This window comes from Aptenodytes forsteri, unplaced genomic scaffold (assembly GCF_000699145.1).
Source record: "Aptenodytes forsteri isolate BGI_AS27 unplaced genomic scaffold, ASM69914v1 Scaffold183, whole genome shotgun sequence".
NCBI lineage: Eukaryota > Metazoa > Chordata > Aves > Sphenisciformes > Spheniscidae > Aptenodytes > Aptenodytes forsteri.
The window spans coordinates 3271385-3285546 of NW_008795918.1; the positions used below are offsets into that span (position 1 = coordinate 3271385).

Consider the following 14162-nt stretch of genomic DNA (forward strand, 5'->3'; position numbering starts at 1 on the left):
TGCTGTAGCACAAAATTGTTTAAGCAGCTATAAAGACTACATGGTAAGCTTTCAGATTTGCTAGCAGCCAAAACCTACTTCAGCTTCAATCTGAAGCCAACCAACGGAAAGTTACTAGCAAAATCTGTGTGATGTTATTGGTGGTTGCCTGAAATTCTCATCTGCTGCCACACATCTTTCATATTTACTCATTATGTCAGGGCTTAAATTCTAAGCATCATTAGGTAAGTGTTGTGCTGGTAAGAGATGCAAGGCTTAAGGCTAAGCAGTAGTTCCATTCAGGAGGTGCAAGTCGCAGCTGGCTCTATTGCCTCTCAGAATTTCTGTGCCCTGAATAATCGCTTTTACCGTGTGGAAAACAGTACTTGGGGCAGGGGGGAAATTATGAATTTGTCTGGGTTTGCTAAGGCATTATACTTTTCAAGTACCTCTTTATTGTTGGAGGGGTTGTTTGTTTAATGTCTTTGTAATGCTGGCATTGGTAGGAAACCACAAGGTAGGAATTTCGGGTGAAAAGTACCTGTCCTCCTTTCTGGTTTGGGTATCACGTTACAAAACAAGTAACTATTGCAGCAATTAAACATAAGAAGTTTCATTTCTTTTGTGTCTAACGGTGTGGGTTAGCTCACAGTCAAGCTAATACTAAGTAGTGGAATTGGTTTGGATTTTTTTTTTCTCTTTTGTACTTAACCATCCTTTTTTGCATGAGTTGTAGAATTGCAGTATTTGAATTTAGCTGAACAGGACAAGGGTAGGTTAAGCTTGGTGAGAGATTCGGAAGTTAGTAATGAGGACTTTTCCACATAAGCTTAATTTCTTTGGGAACCAGGGTGAAAAATGAAGCCTATATTGACATTGTAAAAAGTTACTGTACCTCATTACAACCAATTATATAACCAGTGTCTTGGGAATTCAGAATTTAAAACCGCTGTCATGGAACATGAACATCTGTTTTCCTTTGGAGTTACGTGTTGCCATTTTGTTACAATATTTGAGCACTGTGATTTACCGAAAAAACCCAGTATTTTGGTAGGACAGTTCTCATGGATTGTGTAGTTTTTGCTTTTGACATCGACCCAAAGAAGGGCAGCTCGTTAATTTTGTTCTGTAGAAGTTTTCAAAAAGACAATGAACCAGGAATATACTGTGGAAGAACAGTTGATTTGATCCATCAGGAAGTCAGATAAACATATCGTGATGGCACTCTTAGTTTAGTAATGGAAACTGATTTTAAGGTTTTTTCACAGAATTTTGAAAGCCTTTGAAAAAGAAGTAGTAGAGAGGCATGAGAAAGACACAGTGAGGTCAGTGAAGTTGGAAAGGCGAGATGATGGAAAAAAGGGAAAGAACATTGAAAGGATGATCTGAAGACATAAGCCCTGAACAAAGCTTAACGTTTTTTGTTCACAGTGAAGGAATTAAACACACACTCTCTCTCTCTCTGTATTTTGTTATAAAATATTATATAATATTATAAAAAATATATATTTATATATTATAAAATATAAATTTTAAATATGTATATCAAACATCATAAGAAGAGGTTGCAAATAACCAATATGGCAAACAATTTGAAGGGTAAGGGAGAAAGGAAATAGTCTTTAGCTGAGGAGAGACAGAGAAGAACGGGGAAGGGAAAAGAGTGTGTGTGGGCAGGGAATTAAAGCTACGTCACCTTTACTGTAGATGCAGTTGAGAGAAACAACTGAAATATCCGAAATAGAGATGCTTCTATTTCAAGAAAGCAATTAAGAGAGGCTTTAGAGAAGATTTCTGATGCAAAACTGGGTTTAGTTTTGACTTTCCTCTGTAAAATAGTTTCCTTAAAATATAAATTATGCCTTAATAAATTCATTTTTTAACTTTCTTATTTGTCTCTGAATTGTCATAAGTAATCAAATGCTAGAACAAGTGTATTCGCATTAATAGAAATTTTTAAAATCTGTATCTTAGAAACTCAAAATTATAAACCAGCCAACCTCCATACAGGAGTTAATTAAATGTTTTCTTGCTTACTACTTATTTGGTTTAAAGCAGTGTCATACGGCTGCAAGAGTCATAACTTACTGGTCTAAGACTTAATCATCACCTAGCCCTCAGGTTCAAAGATATTTTGTTCTTTTCTCTTTGGGAATTTTTAATCTTGTGAATAAGTTATGTGACAGGTTAGGTGGTTAGTTGTTTGCTTCTTTGTTTTAATACAAGAAAGATGGCCTTTTTTAAGATGACAATTGACTGTGTAAATTGGATCCCGAGTTGTTACAAAACCAGGTTTTTTGTCACTAGGCCACATAACCGAGCCTGAAAACAACAACAACAAAAAGCCCCCGAAGTATCATGGGTTTATTTTTTCTGATGAGCCATATTAAGGTGGTTACTACTATTGTTTAAATTCCCATTTCAGGTTACATCTCTAAAAATCACCTCAGAGAATTCACACTGCATCTGTAATTTACCCTGACATAATAGTTGTCATCTGACAGTCACCTACATAACCCTGTTCTCGAGATTTAGCTTTGGTATCAGGTGCAGTAGCGTATCCTTGTTCTGAGTTACGTGGTATTGGAAAGAGTTCCAGGTGCAGTAGGAATAATTAGGATCACTCATGTGCCCCAGTCTTTGCTCTCAAATTCTCATGTCCTGGGAGAAGTGGTTGGGTTTTGATGTGCCTTTCCTCCCTCCCCGTCTTCCCCCCCCCCGTAGTGTAAGGCTAGGTTTACTTTACGAATGTGCAACTTTAAAAGACACATAATTTCATTCATTTGCAGTTTGTTTCAAAGCCAGTTAAAGTTAATAGCTGTTTTAAGTAACTGCAGTCACTCATTATGCACAGTAATACCTATTTAAACAAAATACTTGATGCATTAATTATTTTTTAAAAGCAAAACCCAGAACCCAAAATACAGAATTCATTCTGTATTCTTTAGACTGTAATTTAAAACAATGCATGAAACACAAGCCAGATCATTTAAATTACTGAATAGCCACTAGATTTTCTTGTTTGCAACAAATAGACAAGGTAATTGTTTTCTTTTTAACTTTTGCAACAGAAAATAAAATTACCGAAGAAAACAGCCAAACGATACCCAGTATATGAGCTCTATCTCTATGGGGAAGGGAACTACGCCGAAGAAAACAAAAATCTCCTGTTGACAGGAATTCCAGTTCTCTTTCTTCCTGGGAATGCTGGCAGTTACAAACAAGGTAAGCATTTAGCTAAGTTATAGGTATGTTACAAAGAGCTCTCCTATTTATGCGTTACTTAATGGCAAGAAGTTTTCTGTTTGAAATAATATCAACAAAAGTCATAATGGTTGATCGTATTATGGTGCAGATATCCCTGTTAGTCCGTGGTTAATTGCAAACAGTCAAAAGACTTCATTTTTGTTTCAAATCAGTTGAACAGTTGAGCTATAATATTTTTCTGGAGTAAGACTTTAACTTTTGAAAGCCAGAAATGGTACAGTTTATGCTGTACTATGGCAGCACTGCACCCTTGCTGTGTTTTTGATTGCAAACATCTAGTTGGTTTTGATTTGAACAAACTTTAGTGCAGTTATGCCAAATAAACCAAGACCTGAATTTGATTAGAAGAAACTGAACAGGCTGCCATCTGTGATGTGAAGTAATTATATGCTATAGAAATAAGCATCATCTTGTGGCTTGCCCTGTAGCTTCATTATTTCCTACCTCTTTACGTAGTGGTGTTTTTTCCTTAGCATCATCTTCTCACTTTACACATAGCCTGCTTTTGTTTTCCAGGTTATTCCCTCTTACGCGTCTAGGCTCCAAATGAAAAGAAGTAATAGTTTTAAAGCATTTTTATTTTTCATTGTAAATACCGAAGTTAGTAGTTTGATGAACATGAAGTAATGCGTTTAAGTGTTTATTCAAGTATCTGGTATTTCTTCCAGGCTGGGTTTGTCAGACAGTTATTTTTGTTCTCTAAAATGTGCTTTGAAACAGTTAGTAACACTCTTACGATGTTAGCCAAATTGATGTGTATGCATGGGGGACAACCCCCACAGTCTAAACCCTGATGTCTTACTGTGATAATTTTTCCTTATATTTGCACCGAACGTGATGATTAAATTATCTGATTTCAGAGAACCTTTACAAAGTTATTTTCTTTGAGAATATACCCGCTTAGCTTATAACAAAGTAAAATATTTTACCAACTCATACTTTCAGAAAACCCATACAGGCTTGCAGGCACAATAGTATCCAAAGAAGATTATGAACATAATGATTATGAGAGATACCATATGGACTTTTGTAATTGTGCATAAAGTATTGCAAATCTGAATTAATGCTATCTCTAAAATCACGGCAGTACATCACTATGCAGGAAATAAAATGGTACTTTCAGACTATGTTAGGAATTAAAAGGAAGTATATGAAGAGAAACTTAAACTAGGTGAGTAGAAGTACTACATGCTGTGGATATAATGTGCCACTTAAGATCAGTAAATATTTAAATATTTATTCTTTGTTTTGAGAAATTGATTTAGGGAGACTGGCAATAAGTCATATGTTCATTTTTCAAAATCTTTGTTAAAATAAATTGTTCTGCCTTAATCAGTGGCTCAGAATAGTTTTTGGTTTATTATGGAATTTATGAAAATTCGTATTTCATTCAGAATTTATTGTGGGATAACACATTTTAATTCTGATACCTATATGAGCAGAGAAGGTGTTATTATTCTTTTCGTACTTGTTTAAAATATATTCCTATTCGCTGAGCAATGAAGACGGAAGTGTTGCTGCTGCCTTTGCTGGGTTTGTTATTTTGATGTGTTACAGGCACTTTTGAAACATGTTAATTCATCATCTTTCATGGGCACTAAAATGAACCTTTTAAAATGTACAAAATTCAGACTTTGACTAAAAGATGATGGTCGGGTTTAATTGTTGGGAATGAACCTGAGATTGGGAGAATTGAGATCCTGAGTTCTATTTAGGAATCTGTCACACGCTTGCCTTGTGATCTTTGGCAATGTTCTTGTTCCTTTTACCATGACTTCCAAGGTATAAAGTTGCGATAAGATACTTCATCTTTTAAATACTTTTTAGGTCTTTTCAAACCATTTCAAAGATGTTCTTATTGCTTATTAGTTTTAGATAGAATTGGTGAAATGATCGACTACAAATTAGATTTATAAATTTCATCATGCTGGCTGTTTGAACATATAAAGCATTTCATAAATACTTATTTCCAATTTCATGAACTGTGCTGAAATTTGTTTGATATGTTAATTTCTATAGCAAACTTTTCCGAGAAGGAGGATTCTGTAGGCTGCAGATCTCTGAAACTGTCACACTCTAGAAGAATCTTGCCTCTGTGTGCTGGATTTGGGCAGACCTTTCTGGCAATCATTAGTTTATTTGCAAAAGTATATGCTCGCTTTTGGGACTTTCTCTTTTATTTTCTTCTTTCCCTATCGTGCTTTTTTTATTTGCAGCCGTTACCGTTCCCATCCTGCCATGTCTGTGTGGAAACTTGGACAATACTGCACTCAGAAGGCTGTATTAAATAGCAGCCGGGGTTAGATGGAGAAGACAGGTCAGAAGCAAAACCTTGTAAACAGAACGTTTTCTCCCTCAAGATTTTAGGTGGAAAAGTGTCCTTTGGGGTTTGGTTTTCCAATCCCCCATACATATCTCGGTGGTATTTGGGAATGTTGTCCTAGACTAGATGGTCTTCAAAGAAATTTTAGGAAAGCCTAGCAGTAGCAATGCCTCTAGGGTTGAAGTCAAGACTGCTCGTTTTGCCACCTTGTCCTGGTGGCGGTAAGGAGGTGCAAATGAGATGAGAAAAGCAGCCCTCAGGTGGAGGAACATAATCCTTGATCTTGTATAACTTTTTTTTTTTTGCCATAAAATATCTCTGTAGTCAGCAGTAAACTAGGTCGCATGGTTAACTGCCATGAGCATAGTGTGCAGCTCTTGGTAACTCATTCTAAACTTTCTTTTCATCTCATGAGGTTTGTTCTTTTCCACATTCTTCTGTAAGCTCTTGTTATGGTATGTTTACTAATATTTTTTTATCAGAGGGATTCTTATGAAAATAGGAAATAATTATTTCTTTTCTCATTTTACAATTTGGTTCTGACGGTCACTGGCTGATACTTTTGCTCTGATTAATTATATCTTCAAATCTGTTTTTGTAAAACAAGTGTGCGTATTAGAAAAGAGATTGACATCCAAAAGCAAACATTTTCATCCTTTTTTTACTTTTATAAATGACTTGAGATGAACAATGGATTTAAGATAACATTTGTTTCTTAATAGATTATATATTTATGTCTTTCTCTACTAATGACGGTGCTAAGCAGTGGCTCTTAGACTGTTCTAATTGATGTGGTTTCTTTTCCTAGTACGTTCTCTTGGCTCCATTGCACTTAGAAAAGCAGAAGATGTTGACTTCAAGTATCATTTTAATTTCTTCAGTGTCAACTTTAATGAGGAGTTGGTTGCATTGTATGGTGGTAGTCTGCAACGACAGACCAAGTTTGTGCATGAATGCATAAAAGTAATTCTTAAGTTGTACAGGGTAAGTAGTGACATATGCTGAATAATGTACTTGCATTTTGGAATGGAATTCTGGGCTGCCTTTTCTGCTGGAAAACTGAAGAATGATGAATCAAGGGAGGGAGAATTTATAACGTGTAGATAATTGAATGTGATAATAATGCAATAGAGAAGTGCTGCTCTTTACTAGATTTTTAATGCTTGTGATAATCCCAGAGCCTTGGTGTTAGATCCTATATTGTGTTTCTAAATAAATACTTCCATGTACAATGTATGCTTTTTTTGTAGTAGATATAAACTTTCCCTAGCTTATTAAAATATTAATGTAGCATCACCTTACATCCAGTTTTCTCTAGGAAAGTTCTTTGATAGCCTATGTCCCTAAGAGTATCAGAAATTAAAATAAGCTGAAGTTTCTTATGCTTACACAGGCTATATAATACTTCCTTTTGAGCTGCAAACTTCTAGTTAAGCACGTTTTTTGAGATAGTAACTAAATTTATATTCACTTTGTAAACTTGTCAAGTTGCTACTAGTTAATACTATCCTTGAGATGACATAAGTTAATTTTGGGGAAAAGAAATGTACAACTGATAACCATAGTTCAGTGTTCAGTGTTTTTGATGTGTCTAATTACTCTTTGCTTTTTTGCTTAAGGATCGAGAATTTGCACCGACCAGTGTTGCAATAGTAGGTCATTCCATGGGTGGTCTTGTTGCAAGAGCATTGCTTACTCTGAAGAATTTTAAGCCTGAACTTATAAACCTCCTCATTACACAAGCCACACCTCATGTTGCACCTGTAATGCCTTTAGACAAATATCTTACCGGTAAGTATTGCAGGCTATCTAATTACATTGTATTTCTTTATTGATCCTCTCAAGCATTGATTCTTGCAAATCAACAGCAAAACGTGCTGTTTTGTTTACTGTGATTAATCTATTCCTTTGTTACTCAGGTGGTTGTGTGAAAGCACTAGGATACTGAGAGAAAGTAAGATATATAAAATGGATTATGTGTACTTGAGCTTCTGTGCAGGGCCTGGAGCTCTCAATAATTTGTAATTTTAGTAAGTTGCAGAGCATGTTACTAAATTTGTAAGCTCTCCAGCGAATGACACTTTTCCTTTCTTTTTTGTAAAACTTGACCTCTGTAATGGCTTTCTTTATCAAATGAATTGCCGAAATAGAGTTGCTAAATTTAATGTTTGTCATGCCCAAAGGTTGGGGGGGTGAGAATATTGAATATAGATACAATTACATATTTTATATATATTTACATAAAAGATCATATTTTCTGCTCACCTAAATAACTGTGGCATAAAAAATGAAGTGTAATCATTATGCATGTACTATACACTTCTTGAAAAGCTAGATTTGACTAAACTATACCGATGAAATATGTGCTCTGATAATTGTGCTGCTACATGTAGATATTGAGGAAACTGGTGAAGGAAAGGGAATGGACACTTATTTTCATTATTCTCTGTGGCACCCGAGAGGAATAGATTATCTTTAGCTGCAGAATTTGATTTATTGTGCTTGTATTAATTCTCCCTCCTACAATTGATTGCAGTGCAATGCTTCTTCCTTGCTGACTGTTTCTGGACTGTGGCTGTCCTTAAAATAAATCTGTGGTTTGCTACTCATCCTGGTTTTGGCTGGGATAGACTTAATTTTTGTCCTAGTAGCTGGTGTAATGCTGTGTTTTGGATTTAGCATGAGAATAATGTGATAACACACTGATGTTTTAGTTGTTGCTAAGTAGTGCTTACACTAGTCAAGGACTTTTCAGCTTCCCATGCTCTGCATGCAAGGAGGTGTACAAGAGCTGGGAGGAAGTATAGCCAGGACAGCTGACCCAAACTGGCCAAAGGGACATTCCATACCATATGACGTCATGCTCAGTATATAAAGCTGGGGGGAGTTGGCCGGGGGGCTGTGACCGCTGCCTGGGGACTGGCTGGGTGTTGGTCGGCGGGTGGTGAGCGGTTGCATCGCTTGTTTTTCCTGGGTTTTGTTCCTCTCTCTCTGTTGTTGTTTTCCTTTTAATTACAATTTATTACTATTTATTATTTATTATTATTATTAAGCAATTATTAAACTGTCTTTATCTCAACCCACAAGTCTTCTTACTTTTGCCCTTCCAATTCTCTCCCCCATCCCACTGCGGGGGGGAGGGTGAGTAAGCGGCTGTGTGGTGCTTGGTTGCTGACTGGGGTTAAACCATGACACTATTTAAACAATATATGTGCTCAGCTGATACAGAAAGTGTAAGTGTATCTGTCTTTGCCAACTGCTACCTCCTTGGGGTTAAACAATAATTTTCTTTCCTTATATGAATCAAAAGTGATAATTGGAGCTTGAATGCCTCTAGGGGGGCTTACAGAAACTTCTAGTGAAATGTTTCTATATCTTTTTTTGTATACCAAATAGACTTATGGGGAAATTGTGATTGATTTTAATATATTTTATAGATTTTTATACAGCTGTAAACAATCATTGGATTCTAAAGGCCCAAGATTTAAGAAATTTAACTACCCTTTCTGTGGCGGGAGGATTCAGAGATTACCAAGTTCGTTCAGGACTGGCTTTTCTACCAAGATTGAGTCAACATGACAGTGCCTTATCTGTTGTGGTAAAAAAGCAAACTATTTTTTTGATTTTGCATGGAGCTATGTTAGATAGCTATTTATGTAATGCATGTATCGGTGTCTAATTATAGTCTATATGTGCAGCATAGTATGACTAAATATGAAAATACTGCATGTGAAAACACAAAGTAGATAGTGTACAGTTATAAAATCATAAATAGTTGATGTACTATAAATGCGTGTCCACTGGAAGAGGATGTGTTGGGGTGGATTTGAATCATCTACCACTTTGTACTGTGTCTTCTCGCCACCTTCTTGCACCTTTTTAGTTTCAGAACTCAGGTTTTATTTTCCTGTGTTTTTACAAGAGATGTGTATGTGGAGACTGACAGATGCGCAGTATAGGAGTAGACTGCTGGTTTGAGTAGAAAAAGACAGCTTTGGCTTTGAGCCATCTTTTTGTATTTATTGTTTTTCAAAGAACTTAGGAATAGAAAGGATCTACTGGATCATCAAGTCCAGTCTTCTGCTTTTGCAGGCATCTATCTCCTTCCAAAATTAGTCAAGCAACATTGTAGAAGCAGTTAGGTTTGTGATTCCATCCCCCCACCGTCAACCTGTTCCCAACATGGAAGAAGCTGGAAAACACTCCTCAGTAGGAAGAGAATTTGTAATTTCTCACTTCCATTTACTGCGCAAGCCAGCTTTTAAATGCATCTGTTCTGACATCAACCTGAAATGTTATCTGAAATAGTTGTCATTTCCTTGGTGTTTACCTCCCTGTCCATTGTACAGAAAGCTGTCTATAAATAGTCTCAGCTCTGATTCTGCTAGGTTAAGAAGATTAACTCTGCATTCCCTTTGTCCTAGTAACCGTTCTCTGCATCTGCTCTACTTTCATTTCTCTTGAGTGTTGGTGACCAGAATTTTGCATGAGATCTCGTGTAGTGGTACCAGTTCTTTCTCATGTTTTTTTTTGTTTTTTGATTTGTGGGTTTTGGGGTTTTTGTTTTCTTTTGGGGGTTGTTTTGTTGTTGTTTGGTTTGTTTTTTTCTTCCTGGCTGTACTAATACTGTAATGTATTAATAGTTCATAGCTTACTTGAATCAAGTTGTACAACTAGGTGATGAGCTCCGTTTATGGGAGGCGTTTTTGATATTATTAGTCCCTAAAATGCAATACATGCAATGCATTTATACAAATGAATAGCTTCAGATTGCCCAGTTCTTTCTGCGTGCTGTTCTGATGCTCCTTTCTGTTGAGGATGCCCTTGCTTTTTCAGCAGCAGCTTTCATTGGCATGCTTCTATTCTCATGTGCCAGGATCACTTATTAAAATAGTAAGATTAGTCATAGAAGCAGTCTTTGAAGAAATTTTTGGTAATTTTCCTCCACACCGTTATTTGCCCTTTCACCATTAGTCTCTGCTATCTAACAGATAACTCAGTAATTTTGTTTTACAAGTCCTGTTTTACAAGAGCTTCAGCCCTTATAAGATTTTTGACTGAAGAAGTCATTCTATTGTACCCTAGTCCCTGAAACTCTTAAGAGAAACACTATTCTTTTTAATAATTGCACAAATATGTTTAAATAAGGAGGGGAAAGGCTTGCTTAGAATTTTAAAATGTTGACTACTAACAAAATCTTAACTTTTTTTCCTTCCCCAAACAGAGCTCAGCTGTGCCTAGAGCTTGGGCCTCAACAGACCATCTCTCCATAGTGTGGTAAGCTAATGGAACAAAGGTTAACTGACTGACCGTTCATCCCTCTGTTCTCTACTGTTATCACATTATACAATAATTTAACTTCAGCATAGTATTATTATGATGTCTCTTCTGACCACTTTTATTCCCCTGGATATTCCCTTTCTAGATTTAATTTTACTTACTCTGTCTTCTAGGTGCAAAGAATTGATCCTGGCTACCATTAGGGCTTTTTTTGATCTCATAGATGAAAATACAAGGCAGGTTTGTATATGTGATCTCCTGTATATTTCCCCTTCACACTTTCTTATTCCATCCCAGAATGCTTAATCAGCACGAATATCACCCTATTATACAGAAAACTCCTTTTTGATTATTCTAAGTCATACTGAGAAAACTGTTGCTGTTTTGTACCAGACACTGAAAAATCCCGTGGCTTTGTGTTGTTTGACCAATGTGTCAGAAATAATTAGGTGTTAACTCAGGTTTTATTATTGACTGCTTGATGCTTTATAGCTGGGGTGTGGACTGAAGTTTTCTTCCATAATGCAGCAGGTTTAGTTGACCTTGCACCAGGATAGATTTTGCTAGCTGTGTAGCTTTGAATGTAACCTCTCAATGTGTGTTCGAGTCACCTTCTCTGACTAGTATACAAAGGGTGAAAAACTGTGATAGTTTAACTCAGACATAATACTTCTCAAACTTCCCCATCTGTTGTCATCATAGTGGCCAGCACATGTTTGTGGTGTTCTTTTGCAAATAGCACTTACAAAAATAGAATGCAAGTAAAATACTAGCATATTAGTTTACCTCTAGCTACCATTATTTATTGCTTTTCTAAATAAATATCCTGCATCTTACTTTATGAAAACTGTTGGAGAAATCTCCCATTGTACTCTGTTCTCTTTCTGAAATGTTATGTAGCAATAAACATGAATTGGAATTAAGGTCCAAGAAGTTGAAAATACGTAAGAGCAGAGCCCCAGACATAGAAGAGGAAGGCTTCCAGGTGTTTTTTTTGTGGCTGTTTGGGGCAGACTTATCTAGTTTCTTAGTTGTACTCACTTTAACGTGTGATTTAGAGAGACAAAAAGGGGGTACAGTTGTTCTGGAGTTGACTGGCAGTATGCTAGAGGGAAAAACTTTTCAGAAATCAGTTCTAATGGCCACAATTTTGAAAAGCTGAACAGACAAAAATAAGTCCTGGAAATCTGATTTTGAAAAAAAAAAAAGAAAAAAACTGAAACAAACAAAAAACCCCAATGCCAAACAAAAGCGAATCCTAATGTAGCTCTACAGCTATTTGGATGCTTGAAATATTAAGACGGGATGTAGTGAGCTGGATTTGTGAACTCAGACTAGTAAATATAAATGTGAGAATTTTTCCTAAACTCTGGCATAAATGTGTTATTTCAGGAAGAATGCATGTATGTCTACAAAGAAGGTTTAATAGAATGGTTTTCTTGCGGTAAGAGTAGGCAAGGATATAAAAATCCTAAAAGTTTTAGCTATGCTTTATAATATGTGTAGACTTTCTGTATCTCAGTGATTGACTATTGATGGCACTTTGTTTGGATTACTGAATTTAGAATAGAAAGTGTACCATGTCTTCTAACAACCTCTCCTGCCTCTCCTCCCCAAAACTGTATTGCTAGCTATGATCATGAGATGATTGTAAATCACAGATTCATAAAATAAAATTTGACAATATGCTCTATTTTTAGATAACTGAGGATCCAAAGAAGAGAATGTCTGTACTGAATCACCACTTTGTGAGACACCCTGCAAAGATATTTGAGGAAAATCCTGAAGCTTTTACGGAACTCACAGGTGTGCAGCAGTTTTCCTTTGAACAGGATTCAATGATACTCCTTTGTTAATAGTTAATCTTCTCACTAACAAACTTCTGGAATACATTTTTGTCCTTCTTCAGACATTGCTAAAATGATATATGGGTTATAGACCTAAACTATCGGCTTTTGTGTGGTTTCAGCACTAAATAGGTTAAAAGCGGTAGGAGCAAAAATCTGTCACTCTTATATGGCTTAGATTCTGGAGGATGAACAGGAGTCATATTTACACCAGGGAGTCATATTTACACCAGTAGACAATCTCAGAAATTGGGAATAGCTGGATGTCAAAAGTACAGTCTAATCTACACTTACATCCCATGCTTGCAAGAGGGATAGTATGGGTGTTGTAGAGCCGTTGTGTTAGTTTTGTGCTACTCATGGAAATCGTGAATATTCAGATCTGCTTCATCAGTGACTTCCTTTTTTTCACGACATGGCAGAGTAAAATGGACTGAACGTTAATGGTTTCCTTGTAACTGCTAAGAATGCATAGTTAAAGGTGAGAAATTTTGACTGCATGGAGTCGTGGGAACTATACAGAACTTTTGCAGGGCACAGCTGTATTCCTAGTTTTTCTGAAGTGGGCTGAACCATTTTATGAAAACCATTTTATTTCAGGAATTGTCTTAATGTAAGCTATTGCAGAAGTACTAAGGTAGCTTGAACTTTGGTGTCCAGTTTTGGTAACGCTGGTATAAGAAGGCATTTAGGCATTGACATATACTGAAGTGAGTATGGAGCAGAGGACCACCAAAATGGTTAGCTCCTGGTGCATAGGACATGGGGGAGAGAGGATGAGTGAACTGGGTTTTTTCACCCTAAAGAGAACGCTAAAGGGGATGCTGTTGTTGTCTTCAACCACTTAATGAAAGATTGGAGAGAAGGTGAAGCTAGATTTTTCTCAAAGGTGCACAGTGATAACACAATAGGCAGTAGAGTCCAGTTACAACAAAAGAAATTCCAATTAGATACTAGGAAAAAGTACTTTACCAGGAGGGTGGTCAAACACTGGAACAGGTGCCCAAAGAGGTTGTGGAACTGATGTGGGTTTTTTTTTTGTTTGTCTTTTTTGGGGTCAGTTTTTAGCAATAAGGAAGAATGTTTAAATTGGATTTCGTGTTTGCATCTTCCTATTTGTGGTGACCTCTTGACACTTAGCTAAATTTCTGTGATGAACTTTTTACTCTAGTTACGTAGAAGAAAGATATTAACCTTAGAATCATAGAATCATTAAGTTTGTTTGTCTTTTTTGGGGTCAGTTTTTAGCAATAAGGAAGAATGTTTAAATTGGATTTCGTGTTTGCATCTTCCTATTTGTGGTGACCTCTTGACACTTAGCTAAATTTCTGTGATGAACTTTTTACTCTAGTTACGTAGAAGAAAGATATTAACCTTAGAATCATAGAATCATTAAGGTTGGAAAAGACCTCTAAGATTGAGTCCAACCGTCAACCCAACACCATCATGCCCACTAAACCATGTCC

At 36.3% G+C, this 14162-nt stretch overlaps 1 protein-coding gene across 1 annotated transcript in view; it reads left to right on the forward strand.

Moving 5' to 3' along the window:
* The first annotated feature begins 3110 nt into the window (after positions 1-3110).
* PGAP1 (post-GPI attachment to proteins 1) overlaps positions 3111-14162 on the forward strand; it is a 45237-nt gene continuing 34185 nt past the window's right edge. Inside the window, exons 1-7 of the mRNA XM_019473513.1 lie at positions 3111-3204; positions 6378-6553; positions 7189-7360; positions 9007-9167; positions 10794-10846; positions 11023-11089; positions 12550-12655. Of these exons, the coding sequence (XP_019329058.1) occupies positions 7234-7360; positions 9007-9167; positions 10794-10846; positions 11023-11089; positions 12550-12655 (514 nt within the window). The 5' untranslated portion in view covers positions 3111-3204; positions 6378-6553; positions 7189-7233. The remainder of the gene's footprint in view (positions 3205-6377; positions 6554-7188; positions 7361-9006; positions 9168-10793; positions 10847-11022; positions 11090-12549; positions 12656-14162) is intronic.